Raw genomic sequence first — 23523 nt, forward strand, 5'->3', positions numbered from 1 at the left:
TGATCTTGTACAAATATAATAAGGTACAGGGTCAGTTGTGTAAAAGCCCTGCAGCTTAATACAGCCAGAGAAAATAATGAGGATCTCATGCTGAGTATATAATATACAGTACAGTGTTGTCATATTTCCCAATCCAGATGTCAGAGTACATTTTCAGAATTTTAATAAACTGATAAGCCCAACATTTCCATTAGAATGTTCTTGTTAAGTCCACATACTGACTCTGTCCATCACCTGTTGATCTTGGATCTATGTCCATCACGGTTTGTTCCTGCTCAATATCCCACACAGAGAAAATCAGAATCACAAAACAGAACAAGGGTGAAGGCGCACAGTCAGACAATTTAAATTCCTCCTCAAAGAGCCTCAACACATGGAGCTAATCAACCCCAACTTCCTTCATTATGTTCTACCCTGAGTTAAGCAAAGATGGAAACAACATCTGATGACAGTAACTAACGAATATGACTTTTTGTTGCCATTGTATGGCCTGATGTGAACAGCTATGTCCTTGTGTTTCCATGGATAGATGGATGGATGGATGGATGGATGGATGGATGGATGGATGGATGGATGGATGGATGGATGGATGGATGGATGGATGGATGGATGGATGGATGGATGGATGGATGGATGGATGGATGGAGACTCAGGTGTATCAGTGCCCCCTTGTGTGATGACCTTTCTTCAGCTAACAACTCAGACCTCTATAATACTCTGTGGTGTCTCTCTCTCTCTCTCTCACACACACACACACACACACACACACACACACACACACACACACACACACACACACACACACACACACACACACACACACACACACACACACAGTAGAGATTCATTATAGATTCATAAGTAGCAACCTGCCCCCAACCCCTCCTCACCAAGACATCATAAAGGTCAAGTTCATCTTCGTGAGTATTCTCTCTTTGTCTCCCTCCCTTTCTCCTCATTGTCTCCGGGGCCACCGCTGCGGCCGTAACAACACCAGACTGTTGCCACAGGAAACTGTGAATGCAGGTGCGGTGTGTGGATGTGTTTATGCGTATTGTGTGGATGTGTATTGACTGTTGGGGGTATGGGTCAGTGTAATGTGAATATATTTGCATGATTCGGTGTCTTTAACTTGGCTGTAAAGTCTGCCAATCCAGCACCGTGTAATGCTGTACACAACCTGCTGCTTGTCTTCATTCCTATCCTCTAAAAGACTTCTCGATTTCACACTGATTATCTTTTCAAGGACATGATAATAGTTTTAATTGACTAGGATAATTGGGGTTTGAGGGTGGGGGTATACCAGAAGTGGAATTCAATATTATCTGTCTAAAGGGTGAAAAATTATGAATTAATAATACCATTGCTGTGATTAAAGATATGAATTAAATCCCTTGATATCTTCATACACGTCAATATGTGAGATATTTTAGGTTGGAGATATTTTACCATATTATCAGGTAACTGATCCATAGCGTAGGTTATTATCATCTGCTGTCATCATAGCGTCAGTTCAATCCTTATTTTCATCTTTCCGTCACATGCACTCTGTCCTATCATACCTTGGCTTAATAAAAATATTTAAGACCTGTATATATCGTAATGTCGTATCCAGTGGAATTTCACCTTGATCTTTGCTGATAACAGACACAATCCTTAACTCAAAACATCTCAGCTCAGTGAAGAAGATATCTTAAAGAATCTGGAATTTGTGCACATTTATAATTCTAGCAGCATTGGATTTAACTGGAGCTGTTGCTTTTTGTTTTCCCAATGCCATGAAGACTTTGTATTTTAGCTTACCTCATCTGTGCCCACGCACATGCTTACTTCACATTGAACATATTCAGAGCTCTTCGAAGCAACTCTCGAGTCTGTATAGCTTCAGGCTAACACTCATAGGCTCATAGAGCATATATAAGAGGTGGAAGTAATCATCCAAAGTCAGCCGTGACGCCTGACAAGGTATCCACTCGAGCAGAAGTTGCCATTTCAAAAATATCTTGAGCTCCATTAGACTCTCATTCAAAACCAATGACTTCTCTCATCAATGATAAGTCTGTGGAAAAACAAAGATGCTAACCTCCAGGTCCGAAAGTAGCAGTTCACAGACCAACGTGGTACAGTATGTCACTGCAGGTATGTGCATTACCTGTCCACTCAGACCCTGCTGACACTTTGACAGCGCTGATGTCCTTTGACCTTGACTAGGGTGATGGGGTGTCAAACTGAATTGTGAAGCACATCAGAAAAAGAGACTGTATATAACAATGGACGAAGCATTAGGTCACGTGACTCATCGGTTTGTGAATAGCAGTTTTGAAGCCTGTTTTTCTTCCTATGGGGCACAGCAATGTTGCTCGAGAAGCCGAAGGGAACACGCCCCCACATGTCAACAAATGTTAACTTTGCTCCCAGCTCCTTCAGCAGAACTCCCACCTAAATATATCTGCAGACGAGGTCAGACATTTACAATGGAACATACAGTTTAAAATATTGACGGCAAAATCAAAAATGACCATTGAAATCAAAGATTTTGCAGACGCTGGATTAATACAAATGGCTGATGGCTTTGCTAAGCCAAATAGCATGAGGATTACGGATATGGACGTGATAACAGCTGGCCATTAGCTGAGCCGACTGTCAATCAATCATATTAGAAAGAAATGTATTACTTTATATAAAATCTCCTGCCATGGTACAAAAGAATTCACCCTGCCAAGAGTTGTCAAGGGTGTATAATCAAACGATTGAGACCAAAATGGTTTTATGAACCCGTTTATTCCTGCTCCAAAGTTGGACATTTTAACATAGGAGTCAGTGGAGATTAACTCACTTTTGCAGCCAGCTTCTTGCGGCCAGTCGGGGACTGCAACGAATCTTAGTTCCGCATGGGCCTCAACCCAGAAATAATTTACGCTTGGTCAGAAACACCTAACGTCAGGTGTTGCTGTATGCTCCGGTGTGAGCAGGGTGTCAGTGTTTGTCAAACTCACCATCTTGAGGAGATGGCAACACATTTCAGTAGATGCAATGACAAAACTAAAAATACATACTCAGAAAATGTGTCATTGTACATAACGCCATAATATGTCACAAATCACAATCATGAAACGAGAACATAATGTACACTATACAGTCACTAGCTCAGCTGGGATTTAGAGTTTAACCCAGTGTCAAACCCTGTGTGATGTAAGAAAGTCACATGACGTCTTAAACTCCTGTTGCACTGTGGTTAGCAGCACCTGTGGTTTCAACTGAAGTTGAAGGTTAGTTGACAAGGGTCTGGCTGCAGATTATGGAGAAAGTGAAGCTCCATACTGGAATCACATGACCAACTGCATCACATGAGCACTCAAGAGTGGAGCTCACATTTTTCTGGTCTAGAGTGGAGCCCCTTTTTCTCCACAGTGTGCGGATAGATCTTTGGGGTTTGCTTGATCTCAGTTGTCATCTCCTCAGCACAATTTTACATCAAGCATTGTATGTCTTTCTTACTTGTTTGATACAGGTAAGTTTTAACATGAGTATGGGTCATTTCTTTTACACAAGAGACTTATCTCATCATACACACTAAATAAGTTATTTACCCTCGTTTAGGTGCTTCCTACAGAAAAAGCATACATTTATTATGCATTATTTATTCAGCAGGATCATTAGACAATACATTACATATGCACCTGTGCATTTGCGTAGTCCTTAGTGATGTCATGTTTGTTCAGAAATATATTTCAGCATTCTTAAATTAATCGTACAACACAAATTTACACAATTTCTTTTGAATTCAGCTCCATACTGTTCAGCTGAAATTTCACATTATTGGTTTATTAGCTATAAAGGAGCTATGGTGCAAAAGTGAAACCACAAAGAATTCTATTACTCATTAATCCAATCTGTCATTACTTTTACCAATCAGCTGCAGGTTGCCATGGAGATGCAGTCCAGTCATGAGTGGGCGGAGAAGAAATCAGGTGTGTGGGCCTTACCTAAACCACCAGACCCTGACCTCATGCTAATGGTGCAACCGGCCTGACACAAGGCATGGTAAGCTGCTGTAATCATCTGTTTTTGAGGGTGATTATTAGTTATTGTTATGTAACTGATGGCTATGACTTGTTGATTTTGCTGAAATATTTTGACATATTTGATATATTCAATGGTGGTGGTGTATGGCTGCAAGGTCAGATGCTACTGTGTGTGATGTGGAGTATAGGGAATGGGTGTCATTGCTCCTGTTGGGTCAGCTGCAGGGGGTGGGCGGGGAAACACCCCCAGTTGGCCACTGCCCCCCACTGGGGAATGTACTGGGTCAGGGGTAAAACATCAGCGAACGCTGGCACCAGCTGGCAACCCTGCAGCTGACCCAGCAGGCAGCAGCCGAGGTGTGACAGTAAATTATGACAAGCAAATATTACACATCCTGTACAGAATTTTACAAAATATGATACATGTTAATCACGTGTGAGAAATTAGGTCACATATAAAGATATTACATGTATAAATCAAGTTAAATGCTACAAGTCCTAACAAAATTACATATCAAGTGCATGTCAGATGTTTTTCACGTTAAATGCAAATCAGTCATGTACGCATGATAGATAGCTCACTATATTTATCAAATAAAATGTGACTTTCAGAAGATATGGGAATATGTGACTTTGTTATATTTTAATTATTAAATTACAGCATCTTTCTCTCTCTCTCTCTCTCTCTTTCCTTCTCTCTCTCTTTTTCTCAGTCACTCACACACACTCACACACACACACACACACACACACACACACACACACTCACACACACGGATGCTGGTGGCAACTCCTGCTCCTGATTGACTGACACCTCGGTGGAGGAGAGTAACTCAGAGGATGCTCAGGTGGCGGCAGCAGCACACCCTTCTGTCCTGTCAGCCTTTGCCTGCGGATGTTGGCGCCTACAGCTGAATTCTGAGAAGTGAGTAGCTTTGTTACTGGTAATATATTAGTTACTTCAGATTTGTCCTGCATTCAGACCAGCTGAAAGAGAGGTGGTGTTGCTATGTCTGGATCTCTTGTTTTACCATACAAATCATGACTTGTTTCAGTATAACAGTTTGTGGTCGAATTAGTTTCTTATAAATCGTGTAATGACTTCTAATTAAATGGCTCTACCGGTAATGCGATTATTTTCACTTCATCAATTTGTGTAATTGGCATTTCTTGCCGACGGTGGCGCTGTTGATCTTTTTGCCAATTTATTATAGAACTGCAAAAGATAGAACCAAAATGACCAATACAATCTCTTCAGGATTCCTTTGATACACTGACAGAGGGCAATGGCCAAAAGAATTGTATTTTAATATGAGTTATTTTCGTTTCCTGCTGTAAATTAGTCTGATGACTTTAGTTTATTTATTATTTACATAGTTTACAGTGCATTATTTTCAATTACTACATAGAATTAATTGGCTATGCATTAATATAAATGCATATGTATTTAGGTGCATTTAAAAAAAGCACTGTTGGCTTTTTTACACCTGTGGATCTGTTGCAAACCAAAATTAGAATAAATAAAATAATCATTTTCACATAAACCATTGATTTAAATACCGGTATTTAACAACTCTGCTTTATGCAACTCTGCATAACACATAAAATCACACATTAATGGAAGTAAGCGTTTACAAGATGTAATAGTGTGTTTGGTATATAACATTTTCAGTTCAGTTCAGTTCAGAGGTGATGCTCACAGTAACAGCTTGAATTGTGAATTTTACAGTTAACACTGCATCACAGTGTTTGTGCAACTCCTTCATGTTTAGCATGTGGTACCCAAAACATTTTGAAGGAGCTTTACTTTTTACTACATTTGTATCTGTATGACAGGAGGTGCTGGTTTAAATAAGCAACAAAAGAACCTTAAACAAATACAAAAAACAAACAAGGTGTTGTAGATTACACATAGCAAACATGCAGATTATGTCAGAGATTTTTGTTGGGTTATCTAATTTCACCAAATCTATATTTGCTAAATTTATTTCCTTTGCATTGAATTTGTTTTGAGAAGATTACAAAAACATATTGTTGCCATATCAAGCTTTGTCTATATGGCATAATATTTTCAATAGAATCATAATCATGTTTATTTGGCCAAGGTCAAACAAGACAGGGAATTTGACTCAGTTATTTTCACCGTACAGTAAATAGACAAATGACAGCTCTTATTAACATATACACAATTAAAAAAAAAAGTGAAAGGTGCAGCAGTATGAGGTAGACTCTGTTTAGACTCTATCCGATCTGCAGCGTCTGGACCTACTTTTAAGAGCAAGCTAAAGACGCAGCTCTTTAAGGAGCACTTCTGCATCTAGTAGCTGCTGCACACACTTTTAGATGTAGCTTTCTTACATATGAAAAAAATAAATAAAAAAATGATATTCTAGCACTGGCGTGACAGCACCTGTGTCCAACTGGACTCTCAGCAGTCTGACCAGCACTTATCCAGCTGGACCTCCTATTTGATTTTGGGCTTGTGTGTTCTCTCAGATGTAAGTCGCTTCGGATAAAAGCGTCTGCTAAATGACAGTAGTAGTAGTAGTAGTAGTAGACATAGTTATTGAAAGGTATATTGTTACAGCATATGATTGTGGTTATTATTATTATTTTATTATTATTATTATTGCAAAGTGATTGGTTACTCTGAGGCTCTAGGCGTGATGAGCAGTATGAGGTAGACATGGTTATTGAAAGGTGCATTGTTACTGCATATGATTGTGGTTATTTATTATTATTATTATTATTATTATTATTATTATTATTATTATTATTATTATTATTATTATTATTATTATCATCATTATTATTATTGCACAGTGATTGATTACTCTGAGACTCTAGGCGTGATGAGCAGTATGAGGTAGACATGGTTATTGAAAGGTGCATTGTTACTGCATATGATTGTGGTTATTATTATTATTAATAATAATAATAATAATAATAACAATAATAATAATGTATTATTATTATTATTATTATTATTATTATTATTATTATTATTATTATTATTATTATTATCATCATTATTATTATTGCACAGTGATTGATTACTCTGAGACTCTGAGACTCTGATGAAAGTTAATCAGAGCAACAGCTTGGGGGTAGAATACAACAACGCGTTTCCAAGTTACTCAAAAGTTTAGATCCTCTAAATTAATCCTCTAAAACTTCTCCCCTCAGCGTGTCAGTGTACTAGTGTTTCTACCCGGCGCGGGTCTATAGTTCCTCTCACGCAGCCTCACGTCTCCTCCTCGCGTCCTCTCTAGTCTCTAGTGTTATTGCTCCCAAACTAACCACCATGGGCAGTCCGGGGCCAGGCAGCGGGCTGTTCCTGCTCACGTCCAGCCGCTGAACGCTATCCCTATGCTGCCTATCGAAGCACATTGTTTGCGCCAGTTTCCCCAATGCAGCGGATTACGGGGACCGGGCTTTCAGAGACGGTAGGAATAATAAAAACACTGAAGTCGGGGGGAAAAACGCGCAGCTCGCTGCGCTTAGCCAGCCCAGCTAGCCCGCTAGCTCTGGAGTGGAAACGTGCCTTCGCTTTCTTCTTTCTCTTCATCTCACACCAGCCGGGGGCGAGGGGGGTTTGTTGTGATTTAGTTTCGTTTAGTATTTTTCTTTTGGTTGGGGGGTCAATCAGCGAGAAAGTTGTTGCTGCTGGAGTTTGCCGGCCACATGAGGGTGCATAGTTTAATCCTGTGGTGGGAAAGTGTTGCTGCACGCAGGCCCGTCTTGTTGAAGCCTGGATTATGGTTCTGCGTTAAATCGACGCAGAAGGCTACGCCGTAGGGTTACGGCGTAGGGTTGCGTAGGGTCTGCGTCGGTGTAACGCGGAACTATAAATGAGCCTTTAGCAGGAGTTTGTTGAACCCATCCCCCCACCGTCTCTGCAGGCCAACATGAATGAGATTCTCACTTCAAAGCGCTGGCATTGCTGGTGGCATTGCTAAAGGGGGCTAGCTGGCTGGTTTTTTCGCTGGTTAACACCAGTTGATTGTTGGGAAACACATGAAGTCCGGCCGAGATTTAGAGATTTGGCGAGCGAGCTCACTGATAAACAGCTTGGTGGTGAACTTGAGCTTGTAAATTGGCATCCAGTTTTCGTCAAGTCATTTAGAGGTAATTGTTCTATGCAGTTGTCAATGTGTGAAACTCTTTGAGAGATGGATAGATACTGTATTGATCCCGAGGCTTATTCGCAAAATTAGAATTTGCACAATTAGTCCAGGGACCAGAGCCCAAAACTTCACTTGTCAGAACCACTCAAGGTGACAAAACCTACTTAAGATTTCTGAAAAGATCCATGTCTGTAGATTATATTTTGGTATGATGACCCTTCCTTTGGTGTGATACATTTCCTGAATCGTTATGTTAGTTTAAGGCTCACAATGACCTGTAACAATGATATAGTATTGGTATATTATACATTTACTGAATCATTATGGTCCCGTGAGTATTCCAGTTTTTGAATTGTGTGTCTCTGTTGTTCCTAGATGACACAGGGCTAAAAGATAGTATATCATTTAGGCGAAAATTGTGTAAAAGTGTATGTTGTTTATAGTTTAAAGAGCTGCAGTGACCTCTATGTTGGTCAGAAAGATTCACATCTTAGCTTGAATGAATGCTTAAAAGGTCCCCTTTAAAATGATACCAAAGACAATATTGTGAAACATTGACAGATATCCTGTACATGAGTCTAAACCAGGATACGCACCAGCATCTAAAATGTAATTTTCTGAACTTCATGAGCTGATAACTATGATACAGCTGCCACTCAGGAAGGGTTATCATACCAAAATATCATCTATAGACATAGATATGTTCAAAAATTATAAGCAAGTTTTGTCACCTTGAGTGGTACTGATATCTGGTCCGGCCCATGGACTAAATGCCCCAACACTCATTAAATTTATTGTTACCCTATATACGTGTGTGGCTAGATTGGCCTGATGACAGTGTGGAGTGTTGGAGATGAGTTAGTCATGTTTATATTTTCACAAGTAATGTTTATTTATGTTGTGTTGACTCACAGTGATGTAGCTAACTTCCTTTTGTTGTTTCCATTTTAGGGTAAAGTGTTTGCCAGCAAAATCATCGGTGGAGGGAAGGATCTGACCTCTGCTTTGTGCAATCAGAGACATGAGTGTTGTCAGAGAGTTACATGGGATCGGGTTCAGGGGCGGTGGAGGGGTTGTGGCCCCTCTGACCGGCCCTACCCACTTTACAGAAGATGCCCCGAGACCTCCAGTCCCCGGTGAGGAGGGAACTGATGGGGACCCCCCGGTCCAATCGGTCAACACCCGTCCAAATAACCTTTCCCAACCCCTAGGCTACCCCCCATTATCTAAAATGGGGGATTCTTCAAGTTACACACCTTCCTCGTCATCTGCAACCCCACGACGCCCCGACCTGGACTTGGGCTACGAACCTGAGGGCTCAGCTTCTCCAACTCCACCTTATCTGAAGTGGGCTGAATCACTGCACTCGCTCCTAGATGACCAGGAAGGCATCCAGCTGTTCAAAAACTTCCTGTGTCAGGAAGGGTGTGCAGACCTTCTTGACTTTTGGTTTGCGTGCTCGGGCTTCAGGAAGACTAGCCAGGAGAAGAGGGCAAAAGTGGCCAAGGCCATCTACAGGAAATACATAGTCGATGGATGTGGAATTGTCTCCAGGCAGATCAAAGCAGCTACCAAGAGCTTCATCAGAGACTGTCTGGGAAAGCCGCATCCTGACCCTGCCATGTTTGAACAGGTAACTAAAACACTGATTGTATTTTTAAATGTTCCTAATGAGAGTAATTAATGTTGGATTACATGGGCAGATGCAGAAAGGAGACTGTGTTTTGATTATTGAAAAAGGTCCAGCTGTGCTAAACATTTTTGTTTTAAGTCCTTCATGATAAACAAACAGGATGTGAGAATACTCTTTCATCTGTCCAATCCACAAGTGTTGTGGGTCTCTTAAGTCTTAAAAAAGTGTAGCTATCAGTATCCTAGATTTGATTAACTTAAAAGCCATGTCTGGTTGTATAACCAGAACTGGGTAGCTTATGAACAGACCACAATTTGTGTAGCAATAGTTAAATGTTGTTTAAAAACATGTCAAATGTAGTCTATTTATACCAGAGTGCATATTTGAGTGCCATCAATTGGAAGTGTATTTATATTTGCTGACAGAATTAATGCTGAAGACCAGTTGTTTTAGTTATCTTCAAGCAAGTGAAAAAATGATCAGAAACATTCAGTTCTACTTCGATTGTTACATTTATTTTAGGAGGGAAACATGTGAACTGAGGTTCTTTCTGAATCATTTTTTGGGGTAGGAAAGTGTTGCTGTGTTTCTTGCAACTTTTCAATGCTTTTTTTTGTGAGTGAGAGAAGTATTAACAATAGTTGTACGCTAGTTATTGATTAATTAAACCACTGAATTTCTATTTTCACAGTCTTACGCATGTGAAACACTCCAAAGGACTTGAATAAGATGTCATTTTTGTTCAGCTTACTTTCTTCGCCCACCTTGGTCAGTGACTCTTGCTGTTGTTATGTCTTGATGGCTGTTCATTCCTCATATTTGGTTTTACTAGTCTTATGCGAAACTGCGGTTACTGATTTTTGTTTGAAAATGAAGGTTTCCAGGTGATAGTTCTCTATATGTCACCTCGGTATATACATTTTTTGCATAGCAAGATTTGTTGTAATCATTATAGAAGATCATGGGGTTTGTTAAATGTTAGTAAAACATTTGCAGAGTGAAGCTGAGTGATATGACCTAAAACTATCATGATCAGTTGAATATTTTACCCAATATTATGATTTTTATTTTAGTTGACTTTTTTTTTTTTGCCACTCTCAGATCCCTGAAATGTTTTTTGAAGCTTGACCATTAAAACTGAGATATATATATATATATATATATATATATATATAAAAAGAAAAATCACATATATTTCAGAGGAGGTGACACAGATGAACTGTTTATGGTCATTTCGAACACTTCAAGCCCAAGTTTGCATCGCTTGAAATGAAAACGCGTTACAAACAAGTAAACTGTGACAACACTGTCAAGAGCAGCAGAAAGTAGGGGGTTATTTCAGAGCCATACATTGTTCATATTTGGTAACATCATTGTGCTGCGAGAGTTGAATCAGATTGGTGGTGTTAACCACATTGTTTACATTTCTCACACTTTTTTGTTTAGTGTTGTGTTCCGAAAAGCTAAAATGACAGAAACTTTCTCTGCTACCGGCTGTTAGAGCCTCTGAGTCGTTTCCGTATTCCAGTTCTCCCGCCTGTTGACTGGATGAGGGAAAGTCGCCACACAACTACAGATGCAGGCAGGGTCTGAAATTACCTTTTTGATTCACTGGCCACAAGGACTAGTAGATTAAAAAAAAAAAAATCCACTTGCCAAACATTTTGTTTGACAAAATGATAAATTGGCTTTTTGTCTTCCACATGCATTAATTTCCCTACATTTTATTACATTAAAGATATTATGTTGAATACAAACTTAAAGGAGAGTCAGGAAAAAAGTTAAAGCAGAATTATTTTTAATATCTTAGTGTGTGTGTGTCTTAAGCCGGGCATACACTATGCGATTATCGGCTCATTTTGAGCCGATTTTTCCAGTCGTGCGACTATTTTTTCGGATCGGGACGGATTTTGACCCAATTGTTGCTCGTGCCTCATGCAGTGTACATGGGGTAACGACGAGAGATTAACACCTCATGACGAGCTCCCGATCACAAATCGTGAGGTCGAAAGAAAATCAAGCGTGTTTGAAATCCTGGTCGCTCCTCGTGAAGGAATCACACAGTTGAAGCAGTGTTACGACCCGATTTGCCTCATCTCTTTGCAGAGAGCATGCGCAATCTCTGATGTCACGTCAAAAACTATTATTTGTAGTTTAAGTGTTGCAAATTCACATTACAAATCATGTTTTAATAGCAGAAAAAAGACTGCATTTCCACGTACGGTACGGGTCGCCGCGTACCCTACGCCGTAGGCTCCGCGTTGGTGTAACGCGGAACCATAAATCAGCCTTCAGTGCGCCCTCTACGCTGTTCTGAACACTTCTCTTCTCTGTTTTGCTCATTTTGAGACACAACTTTTGCGGTATGCGTTCATTGTTGTGTCTAAAAATGATGCGCAGTGCCCACCAAATCAGAAACGGTACAGATATTTTGGTATATATATATATATATATATAATTATAATTATAAAAAAATAAAGGATCCCCATAGCCTTTGATCGGGTGGGCAGGACGCACGTTTGGGTGGACACAGCTCACTCCTGCCCCAAAACCGGCCTCGAGTTCCAGTACACAGAGGTCCGACGGGAGGATTATGATCGTGTAGTGTGAGCAGACGGGTCGCATCCGAGCATCGGGTCGTACAGTGGGAGACCATAAATCGTGGGCTGTGAAGTTTTGAACTCTGCGATCTAGTCGTGCAGTGTGAGATGGGGCAGTCTCATACGATTTAAAATATCGCACAGTGTATGCCCAGCTTTAGGGACACAAGCGCCCCTTTTTACACTCCGGGATACCCCGAGTTTAAAACCGTTGCCTGTACTTTTTACATTAACTGACACAAGGTGGTGTGTCAAGCTGGCCCCATCCATAACTGGCCTCTGTGGATACAATCTATGGCCACTTTTCCACTAGTACCTACTCTGCTCTACTCATCTCGAGTCAACTTGGCTTATTTTCTTTTCGGTTACAATCCAGTACCTGGATCAGGGTTGGAGCCAAGCCGCTGTGACATATTTGAAAACAATGCCAAAGATGGTGGAGATGGTATATCTGCTGCTTGGTCTGTAACTTGTGTTCAATATCGAATTAAAAAATGAGAATGAGAGAAGGCTTCAAGTGGGGAGGCTTATACATTTTTTTTAGCTTATCTCGGTACTGCTGAAAAGTCTGTGAGCAGCCATGGACTGAGAAAGCTCCTAGTAGATCTTTTTGTTCCTTGTCGCCCCATCTAGATCCCTTTTTTAATTCTCTCCTCAGCCACCAGATTTAGGAACGTCTGCACCTCAGAGTTGGACCACGAAACAGACTTTTGTGCTGCCATTGCCTTTCGAATAAAATGAACAAGAAGCCGCAGTCACAGTTGCTCTTCAAAAGGATGTCCACATCCTGACTCAGACATCTGATTTACTTCCTGACCAATCTGTGGCATGTAGTGTGATGAAATCAGATACACCCGGATTAGAACATAGTTACAGAAAAGTATCTACCCGGCAAGGGTAGACCTCTAGTGGAAAACCCCACAAACCGAGTCGAGCCGAGCCGAACTGAGTAGATACTAGTGGAAAAGCCGCATTAATTGCGGGTGAGGTCTAATGTAAACAGAACTGACGTGGGGTGGTGAGTCGTGAGTGGGATTTGTGGAGGATGTGCGCAAGCTCCTCATCGTCAGAGCCGTGGACCCCATGAATTGGCTTATTACAGAATCGTTATCTACAACTGTCCACTTAAATGACAGACCCCGGCTTTACAAGACACAAAACTTGGGTCATTAACAAACTGAAGAACCTCAGAAAGAATTTATTTGTGGTGAACGAACACCACAGCTGTAGTGGGAGACTGCTGGTCTTGCAACATGATTTGGGAGATGTCGCTATGCAAATCCCATTGTTATTCAGCATAAATCCTCCACCTGCTCCATCTCCTGCATCAGCCAACTCTAATTATGTCGGTGAAGCCAGAGAAGCCAATCAGTGGGACTGGGTCGTCATGCTACGTAGTACCACGCGATAATGCCTCCCAACTCGTCAAACAGAGATTTTACCTGCTATTGGCGGTTGGACAGGTGTTTGTGTCAGTTTCCTGGATGCAGGATGTTTTTAAATTAATAGTGCATGATCACACAAAATGTGAAAATATAAGAATTAAAGTTAAAAGTTTTGAATGTGGTTTTCACATTATCTGCCCTGCCTTACTGTACGGTACACTGGGGGCAGTCTAGGAGATGAGTGGAACAATATGAGGGATGGGTTAATCTTGCTAGGAGTTTTGGAGGGCTTTTTATCCTCCTCATGATAACATCTTTCGTCATCTGCCCCGCCCCTGGCCTGACTTGACTTTCAGTCAGTCAGCATTCAAGGTCAATGTAGTGTTATCTCTGAGAGCTTTGTTTGAATATCTGCAATCCTTCGCTCTGCATTGGTCACGATTCACAATTACCTTGGTGACAAAAAAGCCCTGAACAAGAAGTATTAACTGCTGTTATCATATTAACTAGGCCTGCAACTAACCATTATTTTAATAATTGATTAATCTGTGGATTTGATTTTTTTCAATTAATCGATGAATCAGACCCCAAAAAATGTTTTTAAATTCCCGCCTCTCATCCGAAATAGAACATTTGAACTCACATAGCAATTGACCCTTTGTCAAGCCCCTGTTGCTAGGTCGGACAAAACTGTCATCTCTTCCATCCACTTCCATTGTAAAAACAGGGTTTTACATCCCTTTATTTTAGAGATGCACCGATCAAGATTTTGAGGGCCGATCACTGATCTTGAAAACCAGTATCTGCCAATCCCGATTTTGCCCATCAGAGCGAGAAATCCATAACTTTGTTAATATTGTTGTCTCATGTACATGACACTGACATTGTATTATTAGGTATAAAAATTAGGAGATGAGAAAGTATCATGAATTGACTTTTATTGCAGGCTGGGGCAATGACCAATATTTCACACTCTAGAGAGTCTCTGAGACTCTTAAGGCTGAATTATGGTTCTGCGTCAAAACGACGCCGTGCCTACGGCGTGTGGTTTTTGTACACGCAGAGGACACGCCGTCACATGCGCCGTCACTGACGTGCACCTCCCGAAAATTGTAACTACGCGTCGAGGAGACGCCGACCACACGCAGACCGAGAGGGCTGTGATTGGTTCGTTTGAAAGCGAAGCATTTCCGGTTTCCGGTTTGAATCAGTAGTGAACTTCCAGGGCTTTTTTCTTCGTTTATGTGATTTTTTTTGTTTTTGTTTTTTGCACAATAGTTGTCCTTATTTCTTTGATTTACTGTGACCGGAAAAAGTCGGATAAACCATTCAGAAAAAGATCGCTAACTAGTGGCCGCGGGGGGTACTGCACCGCGACCAAATGGAGAGACGGAGAACTCTGAACGATTCGTGACGGCGTCACGGGTGCGCCGTGTGCTCTGCGTGTGTGTGACTCAGAAGCATACCCGCACCTTTAGAGACAATTTAGACTCTGCTTACAAAGAGTAAGTGTGGCTTACTAGCTTAAACTTTCCTGTGGTAATACAATACAACATGTGCACTAGGGATGCAACGGTTCTCGGTATAAAACCGAACCGTTCAGTGAAATGTACAGACCAGGCGGAGACGGGCTCTGATCGGGCCTGTTTATTTACAGGAAGGAAATAAAAAGCTTTACAGTCATAAACAAAGTCAAAGGCAAACTCCCCCAACAACTAAATTATAACACCTGAAGAAAAAACTCGGGGTTCAGCCCCCCCTCTCCCTCTGCCCACCACCAGCTCCTTCATGACATCATGTGCAGCCCGGTGACAGGCAGAGAGACGAGAGAATACAGGCTGATCTCCCCAACTTTGTAACTCTCCCATATCAGGGTCGCTACAATATGTTTTACTACTGTATAGTATATACAGGTAGTCAAGAAATAAAAGGCAGTTTACCATTTAAAAGTGTTGTTTTCAGTAACTCTTTTACATTTGAAAGAGTTTCTTAAAGATATGTTATACTATTATAATCTTCACGTAGAAAACAAGTTCAGTCAAATTGCCTGATAACTTTAATATCATTGCGCTGGATCAACTGCCAGGTGGTAACCATGGCAACGGAGATTCAGAGAAGAAGAGCCGGCTACCGCAGGATGGCGACATGAGTGATTTAAAAAAAACATTATTTTAATTTATTTAGTGAATTTAATCAATTTTGATGACGGATGTGGAAGAGGAGAGAAAAGAAAATAGCCGAGCGAAGCTGAGCGGACTAGAATATCCGCTTCGCGTCGGACGGTTCACGCCCCCGCGTTCATATATTTCTGATAATGTACACCTCGTCGGGCATTATCCCTTACGTATTTAGTAGTGTATACGGTTCTTACTGTACTGAGTTGTCAAGATTAAGAGGCTGTAGACTATAAAGAATTATAATTTACATTTTGAAAAGTGACAAGAGTAATAAACAGATAATTTTGGAAAAAAAAGCTCTCTTCATGCACATAACACAAACCGAAACCGAACCGAAACCGTGGTCCAAAAACCGAAACCGAACCGTGGGCCACCTGAACCGTTGCACCCTTAATGTGCACCAACACAGACAACAGCAGACATGTCACTCTCTAAAAGTTGATACAAGTTGTAAACTATAAACCTTAGTTTTCCTGTGGAAAGAGGAATTAAATCTTAAAATGAATTATGAATTATTAAGCTTTGTGAAAGCTTTAGTGGTAGCATCCACCGCGTGTGAGGAAACTATTGTGAGTGAAACCTTTCACACTAGAACTCCAAATGTCCCTTGTGAAACCGTCTGACACGGCTTTGGACTGTATATAGTCTGCTATAACTCCGACAGGATTTCATCAGTGAAATATTTATGATGCGGCGTACCGCGGCAGCACGTACCGTGGATCCAAGCTGCAGACGACGCGTTTAAACCCGATGTCTTCTACAACAGAAAGCGGCTGAAGAGCAAACATGAATTCTTTACCTTACGATGTAGTTCTTTATTTTTCTTGCTGTCGTTTATATGTCTTTGTTACGTTCAGCGGAGTTAGCGGCGTGGCTGCACGTCCTTTTTTCCTTCTCTGCCTTAGCTGCAGCCAACTTTGGAAACTCAATATACTCCTTCGTGTGAAAAACTTTCAAATGTCTTATCAGCTTTGTTGTGTTGAAATTCTTTTGTAACATTCCTCCTCAGGGTATCTCCTTTGCACACAGCTTGCAAACTGCAAATTTGTTGTCCTTTTCAGACATTGTAGAACTCTCGTACCGGCGAGGCCGGCCACGCCCCCTTAGGACACCTGGGTCTGAGGTGTGGGAACGCCCGCGCGGGCGGCGTTTGTTGTTGTAAACGTTATCAGATCGGCCCGCTCTGAACTATTATTTTCCGATCTCCGATCAAGACCGATAGGGCCATTATCGGCCCGATACCGATCAGTGGCCGATCAATCGGTGCATCTTTATTTCTAGTTATTGTACCAAAGAAAATCGACAGCACTTATATATAAATAAAAAGGAACACTTCATGTACCTTGTAGTGAGTTTAAAAAATGTATGTTTTCGACGATAACGAGGTATTTTGATTAGTTTAGCTAATAGCACAGTAGAGGGGGTGAACTGCGAGTGTGGCCGTCCACATAGCTTCATCCAAAGCAGACATTTTTTGTCATTTACCGTTGGTTTTGGGATGAAATGTATTCCTGTGATTCTCTCTGGGTAGCGGGTGTCACTCTTACCACTGCCCTAAGCACACCGCTTAACCATTTTAGGATAAATAAGTAAACACTTGTGTGGTTGTCGCTAGGGCTGAACGATTAATTGCATTTGCGATAATATCGCGATGTGATAAAACGAGATTTTCTAACCGCAAAGGTTGCGATTTGACCAGTCACGTGATCTGGTCAAGTGTTCCCTGGTCACGTTGCCGGCAGGGGAAAAAAAGTCAACAATGCCGCGTCTCCGCGTGTAACCTAATCTACCATGGCCTCAGTGTTAGGGCTCGGCCAGGCGGGGCTTTATAAATATATTAAATATATGAGCGTGGAGTCGGCGTGGCGAGGAGCTGCGCGCGGCGACGAGCCGAGCGCGCGCCGGCTGACAGTGAAGTCGCGCTGTGAAGCCTGAATTATGGTTCCGCGTTAAATCAACGCAGAGCTACGCCATAGAGTATGCCGTAGACTACGGCGTAGGTTACGTGGCGACGCGCACTGTACGGTCAGCGTACCGCATACCCTACGGCAGGGGTCCCCAACCCCCGGGCCCCGGCCCGGTACCGGGCCGTGGGTCATCTGGTACCGGACCGCACAGAGAGAAAAAATAATTTCTGTAGCCCCGACTGATGATGGTTGACTCTCAAACTGATGGTTCACAATGTTTTTATTCCTTGGATGTACAATAAATACACTGCAAACACACTGTAAGAGCTATAGCTCAGGTGGTAGAGCGGGTCGTCCAATGATCGGAAGGTCGGCGGTTCGAATCCCGCTCTGTCCCAGTTTGCTGTCGTAGTGTCCTTGGGCAAGACACCTTACCCACCTTGCTGGCAACCCGGATGCCGAAACAATACTGACTTTGTGATTGGGAGATAGGTGGAGGGTGGAGCTTCAGGCCAAAACAAAAAATGAAAACATCAACATCAGTTGAGGGCTGCAACTCCTCTTTTTAAACTGGAATATCCTGGATTGAGTGCTGTTGTCAGTGACATAAGTATTTGAAATGAACATGATTTTTAAATGTCTGTTGACATATCGGGGTCATTTTATGATTCGTTTTATTATTGCTCTTACATACAGCTCCTTTAAATAAATTTAATGAGACATAAAAACACATTTATAGAAATACTCATATTAAAGGTAATTTACAATTTCCATAATTTTAATACACAGTTTTTAATGCCGATCTTGTCATTTTATTTAGTTTTTATCAACTACACCTTTTAGATTGGGCCGTGAAAATATTGTCAGACATTAAACAGGTCCGCGGTTCAGAAAAGGTTGGGGACCACTGCCCTACGGCATAGGTTCTGCGTCGATTTAACGCTGAACCATAAATCAGCCTTGAGTTGCTGTGAGCCTGAACCTGCAGCTCATCAGGAGGTTAAACGGCGGGACTGCGAATTGTTCATTGCTGGTTCGTTTTGTTAACTCTGTAAGCTTTGTTGGTTTGTTTGTTTGTTAGTTTGCTGGTGGTTTTTTTTCTCTGGGATTTTTAAATTATTTGTGAAGAAGTTCTGAGTTCCCTGTGAGGAAGGTTTTTTTGTTCCCTGTGGGAGTTTTTCTGTGTTTTTCTATTAAACGCCTCTTTTTGGCTAAAGTTTAACCCGGTTTGGTGTTGTGCGGTTGGATTCAGAGAAAATAAATCTTACATTGTTTATTATAAAACAAACTGATTTATTGCTTGTGTATTTGAAAAATACATGAGAACAGGACCTTGAAAAAATAATCGCATATTAAATCACAATTGCAATATTGAGGAAAAAAATCGCAATTAGATTATTTTCAAAAATTGTTCAGCCCTAGTTGTCGCTATGGGTTGTATCCTGCTGCCGAGCCGACGTTGTTTTGGTAGTAGGCTACGGTTCGGATTTCTGCCAGTTTGGGGATAAACATATACTGCACCCTCACTACACTGTGCAGTGTGCTCCGAAAAGTTCCTTTTACTAATACAAAGTTTAAAAAAAATATTCCAGTTATTTTAAATTTCGATACAAAGCAACTAAAAACTACGCTTTTTCCATTGATGTGAATGAGAGAGACGGCTGTTTTGTCCAACCGGATGTAGCAACGGAGAAGATTTTTCTGATTGGCCAGTCAGGGACCAATTAAAAGGCTAACAAAGGGTCGATTAAGTGCACAAAAAACAGGTTGATGCTCAAATATTTGGTTACAATAACAGGAAATTAAAAAAAAAAAGTTAGCTAAATAGCTTCAGTAAATAAAATAAATGTACACGAAAATACTTAATGAAAACTATTATATCAGAAACATCCAAAACAAATCTGACGAGTCACAGGATTATTTCTCTCTATTTCCCACAAAAAAATGCTTGCTCCCTTGGTCACAATCTGAGACGAGACAGCTCTATGCAAACAGGCTCTATGCAAACGTCAGTTGCTCTATGCCAGTGGTTCTCTAATGGGGGTACGCGTACCCCTGGGGGTACGTGAAGACACTCCAGGGGGTATGTGAGATTTTAAAATATACATATATTTAAAAAGTAGCATCCATGCAAAAATCCTTTAAAAATAATTATTTCATAAATAATTGAGGAAAACATAAGTCTAAAGTAGGCTATTCAACTTATTATCCTAAAACCTCAGAGTATCCCCCACACAAGGATAGTTCCACCTAACCTGTCAAATGCCACTTGGCTTCACCTGTCAATCACTTGGACCAACGATGGAGTCGTGGTTGAAGCGTAGCAGCAATATTTTTATGTTTAATAAATCAGTTACTGATTGCACAGTGCTCTATTTTAGGTCTTTTTTTTACAACCAAAAGTGCTTTGCGCTGGTTAGGGGGTACTTAGCTGAAAAAATATTTCACAGGGGGTACATCACTGAAAAAAGGTTGAGGACCACTGGCATAGAGCAACTGACGTTTGCATAGCGCTTCCCCCTAAAGATCGGATCGTTTGGGATATATGAACACAGCAATCGCACTCGGAAGCGGCACAAAACTAGCGAGCCGAGATTACCTAGGAGAGATGGTCTAGGCTCGATTACATTCGAGACCTGAAGCGGTTCATTTTTTTTATTTGTAGTGAGAACATAATCGACACAGCAACCGACACAACTCCATTCATTGTGTCTGTGCGACCGCGGTTCAAGGAGAAGAGTCGGCGCAGCCTCCACCACCTTCTCTCCTATTGGACGTGCCGAGATATCGTCCCAGCGCGGCACGGTGAAATTAAAAAAATTTTAATTCGCGCAGGGTTTGCGCAGCGCAAACCCTGCGGCAGGCGGCCTCTCGCCCGCCACTGAGCTCCACTCTGCGCCAAGCGCATGTAAATGAATGGGTAAAGCCTGAATTATGGTTCCACGTGAAATCGGCGCAGAGCCTACGCCGTACCCTACGCCGTAGGCTCTGCGTTGGTGTAACGCGGAACCATAAATCAGCCTAATATAAAGCCGGCGGCTGCGGTCTGCGCTTTGCATCCTCTCTGTGAAAGGGGCTTATTCTTTATCCCGGGGTGCGGAAGAGGAAACTCCTTCCGCGTTCATTTGACCAATCAGAGAACAGCTGGTTCACGCATGGAATTTGTTAACAGTTTTGAACCGCTACAGACGCTTGCCTTGTGAACACAAACCCAAACAAAACAACTGTATCGATTTAGCCCCTGAATCGGAACAAAACAAACTGGCCACAGGTGTGAAAGCACCCTAAGAAGACTGTTTCTCTACTCAAATTTTTGGTGTTATAAGTCACTTGATGTACAATGCAATTTTGCTCATATTGCAAAAATGTTGTTGGTACTGTCTGTCACCTTTGAGTATATATGTATGTAAATCTGCAAGGAACGGGTAAGGTAAATTGACCACTAACTGAAGATCCCAATCTGGATCAAGTATGAGCTGGTTTGTTGTTCCATGAATTCATGTTTTCCCTGTATAATTGGTTGGTCACAAGGGCTGTTTGACAAATGAAAAATGAAATAAAATCTTAGCTTGCTTTAAAGGGGACCTATAATGGCATCTAATACCTATTTTAAACAGGCCTTGAATGTCTTAAAAACAAGCTTTTGATTGTTTTTGCTAAATAAATGAGAAATTCAGCCTCTGAGCCATGTCTTTATCATCCCATTCTCTAACCTCATTCTCTATGCGGGATTCTGAGTGGGCGGTGAGGCTATGATAATGAGGCACTGTGCTGATTGGCTGCCTGAATGACGCGATACACCGCTACGGAAAAATGGCGAAAGCTCCGGCCGGCGGAGTTAGTTGTGGGCGTGGTTTCACGCATCGGAGGCCAACCTATGTAAATCGCATTTTCGTTACGTAACGAAAGGGAGCAGAATCTGAACGGCTCGTAGAAGCCACATCACACTGGATGGATCATCCGGGCGGCTGTACAGACACTGCAGAATTTGGTTGCTTTCCTCCTTCTCTGAGTTGGCAGGCTGAGGGGAGACCACTTTATATATGTTAAAGCAAGAGAAAACGTGTTTTTCATAATAGAGCCCCCTTTAAGTTATTTTCTGACCTCTGTGTCTATTTCAGGCGCAGACAGAGATCCAGGCCATGATGGAAGAGAACACCTACCCTTTGTTCCTCAAGTCTGATCTCTATTTGGAGTACACGCGGACGGGAGGAGAAAGCCCTAAACCTAATCCCAGTGATCAGAGCCCTTCATCAGGTCCAGCCAAACCTGCACCTGGGTACTTGCCTACGCTTGCTGAGGATGAGGAGTGGAGGTGAGATAAGAGCAACTCTTTATATTGTACCATCATTTAAAATTTTAATAAAATCCTACTGACTTTTGGCAGCCGTTAAGTTCTCAATGCCAAGTGCAGCACTATCAAACTAGGATTCTCTCGTTGAATTTAAAATAACAATTTAGGATTGATGAAATCATGGATATTCATTTCATCGTAGGTGTGGAGGGGGAGCAAGGGATCCTGAGGAGGAAAAGGATGAAGACGGAGATACACCAGCTGATAGGCTGACTCATAGTCTGCTGATACAGACGGCGACACAGAGAACCTCGACCAGCAGGAGGAGACAGGACAGCAGGGAGTACAGGTATGTGTGTGTGTTGTCATCATGCATTCATAATGTTGATCATGGCAGCTTCATCAATGTCACACTTGCATGTTGCTATAATGCTGGTCTTCCTTTCTTCATTCCTCAAGTGTAAGTAAAAAGTAACAGGACTGTTTCTGTACTTTCAGTACCTATTTATAGTGTTGCAAACCCAGTCTAAGACGGTGTAGATTTATTTGTTTATTTTTGCTGCAAATGTACATTGATTTCTATCACTTCAGCTACACATAACCCTTTTAACAGTGTGTTCCCATTATAAGCCAAATTGTTCAGTTTCAATATAATTCTGATTTGGGAAAGTTCTGATTTGACGGTTCAAGTTCATAAACCGAAGTGTGTATCATCAGGCTTCAATGTGAATGCAACATCCCTCTGAAAAAACACATGTGCACCAGATACCTGTCAACAAGCATTATTTGTATCAACAATATATTAAAAAAAAAAAAAGATATGTAATGTGTGTGTGTGCGTGCGCGCAAATCATTTGCCAATACAAGCACTTTTGTTCATGTTCAATTTAGGGATGTCACGATGACAGATTTTCTTGGTACGATTATTGTCAGAGAAATAATCACGATTTAACGATTATCACGATTATTATGTATTAATTAATTTCACACTATGAATGTGTAAAATCACATGAACACTCCTTAGAGATCTTTAAATGTCATTTATTTTCCATGCCAAATATTAGCAACAAAGAAAAGTAACCAAAAAGTACAACATTAATGACAATAATACCAGTGTTTCCCCTACCATTATATAGGCCTGGCGGGGCCGCCAGGCCAACGAGACCCCCCGCCAGGCCTAAAAAAAAAATCAATTATCATTAACGTTTAGGAGCCTCTGCAGCTGTTCTGCAACGGGAGTCAACCTGCTTCGTTCCTAGTAACGCTGCTGAGAGCGCAGGCATATTATTATATATTATGGGATGTATAGAGTTTGTAGCTAGCCAAAAAAAAAAAGAAAAAATATCGCGGGTGACAGACAACATGATATAAAGAA

General features: G+C 41.4%; 1 protein-coding gene across 1 annotated transcript in view; it reads left to right on the forward strand.

The window, feature by feature from the left end:
* The first annotated feature begins 7323 nt into the window (after positions 1 to 7323).
* LOC133442184 (axin-1-like) overlaps positions 7324 to 23523 on the forward strand; it is a 41788-nt gene continuing 25588 nt past the window's right edge. The window contains exons 1-4 of the mRNA XM_061720135.1: positions 7324 to 7471; positions 9104 to 9785; positions 21976 to 22169; positions 22351 to 22497. Coding sequence (XP_061576119.1) covers positions 9174 to 9785; positions 21976 to 22169; positions 22351 to 22497 — 953 coding nt within the window. The 5' untranslated portion in view covers positions 7324 to 7471; positions 9104 to 9173. The remainder of the gene's footprint in view (positions 7472 to 9103; positions 9786 to 21975; positions 22170 to 22350; positions 22498 to 23523) is intronic.

The sequence above is a fragment of the Cololabis saira genome, chromosome 1, assembly GCF_033807715.1.
Source record: "Cololabis saira isolate AMF1-May2022 chromosome 1, fColSai1.1, whole genome shotgun sequence".
Taxonomy (NCBI): Eukaryota; Metazoa; Chordata; class Actinopteri; order Beloniformes; family Belonidae; genus Cololabis; species Cololabis saira.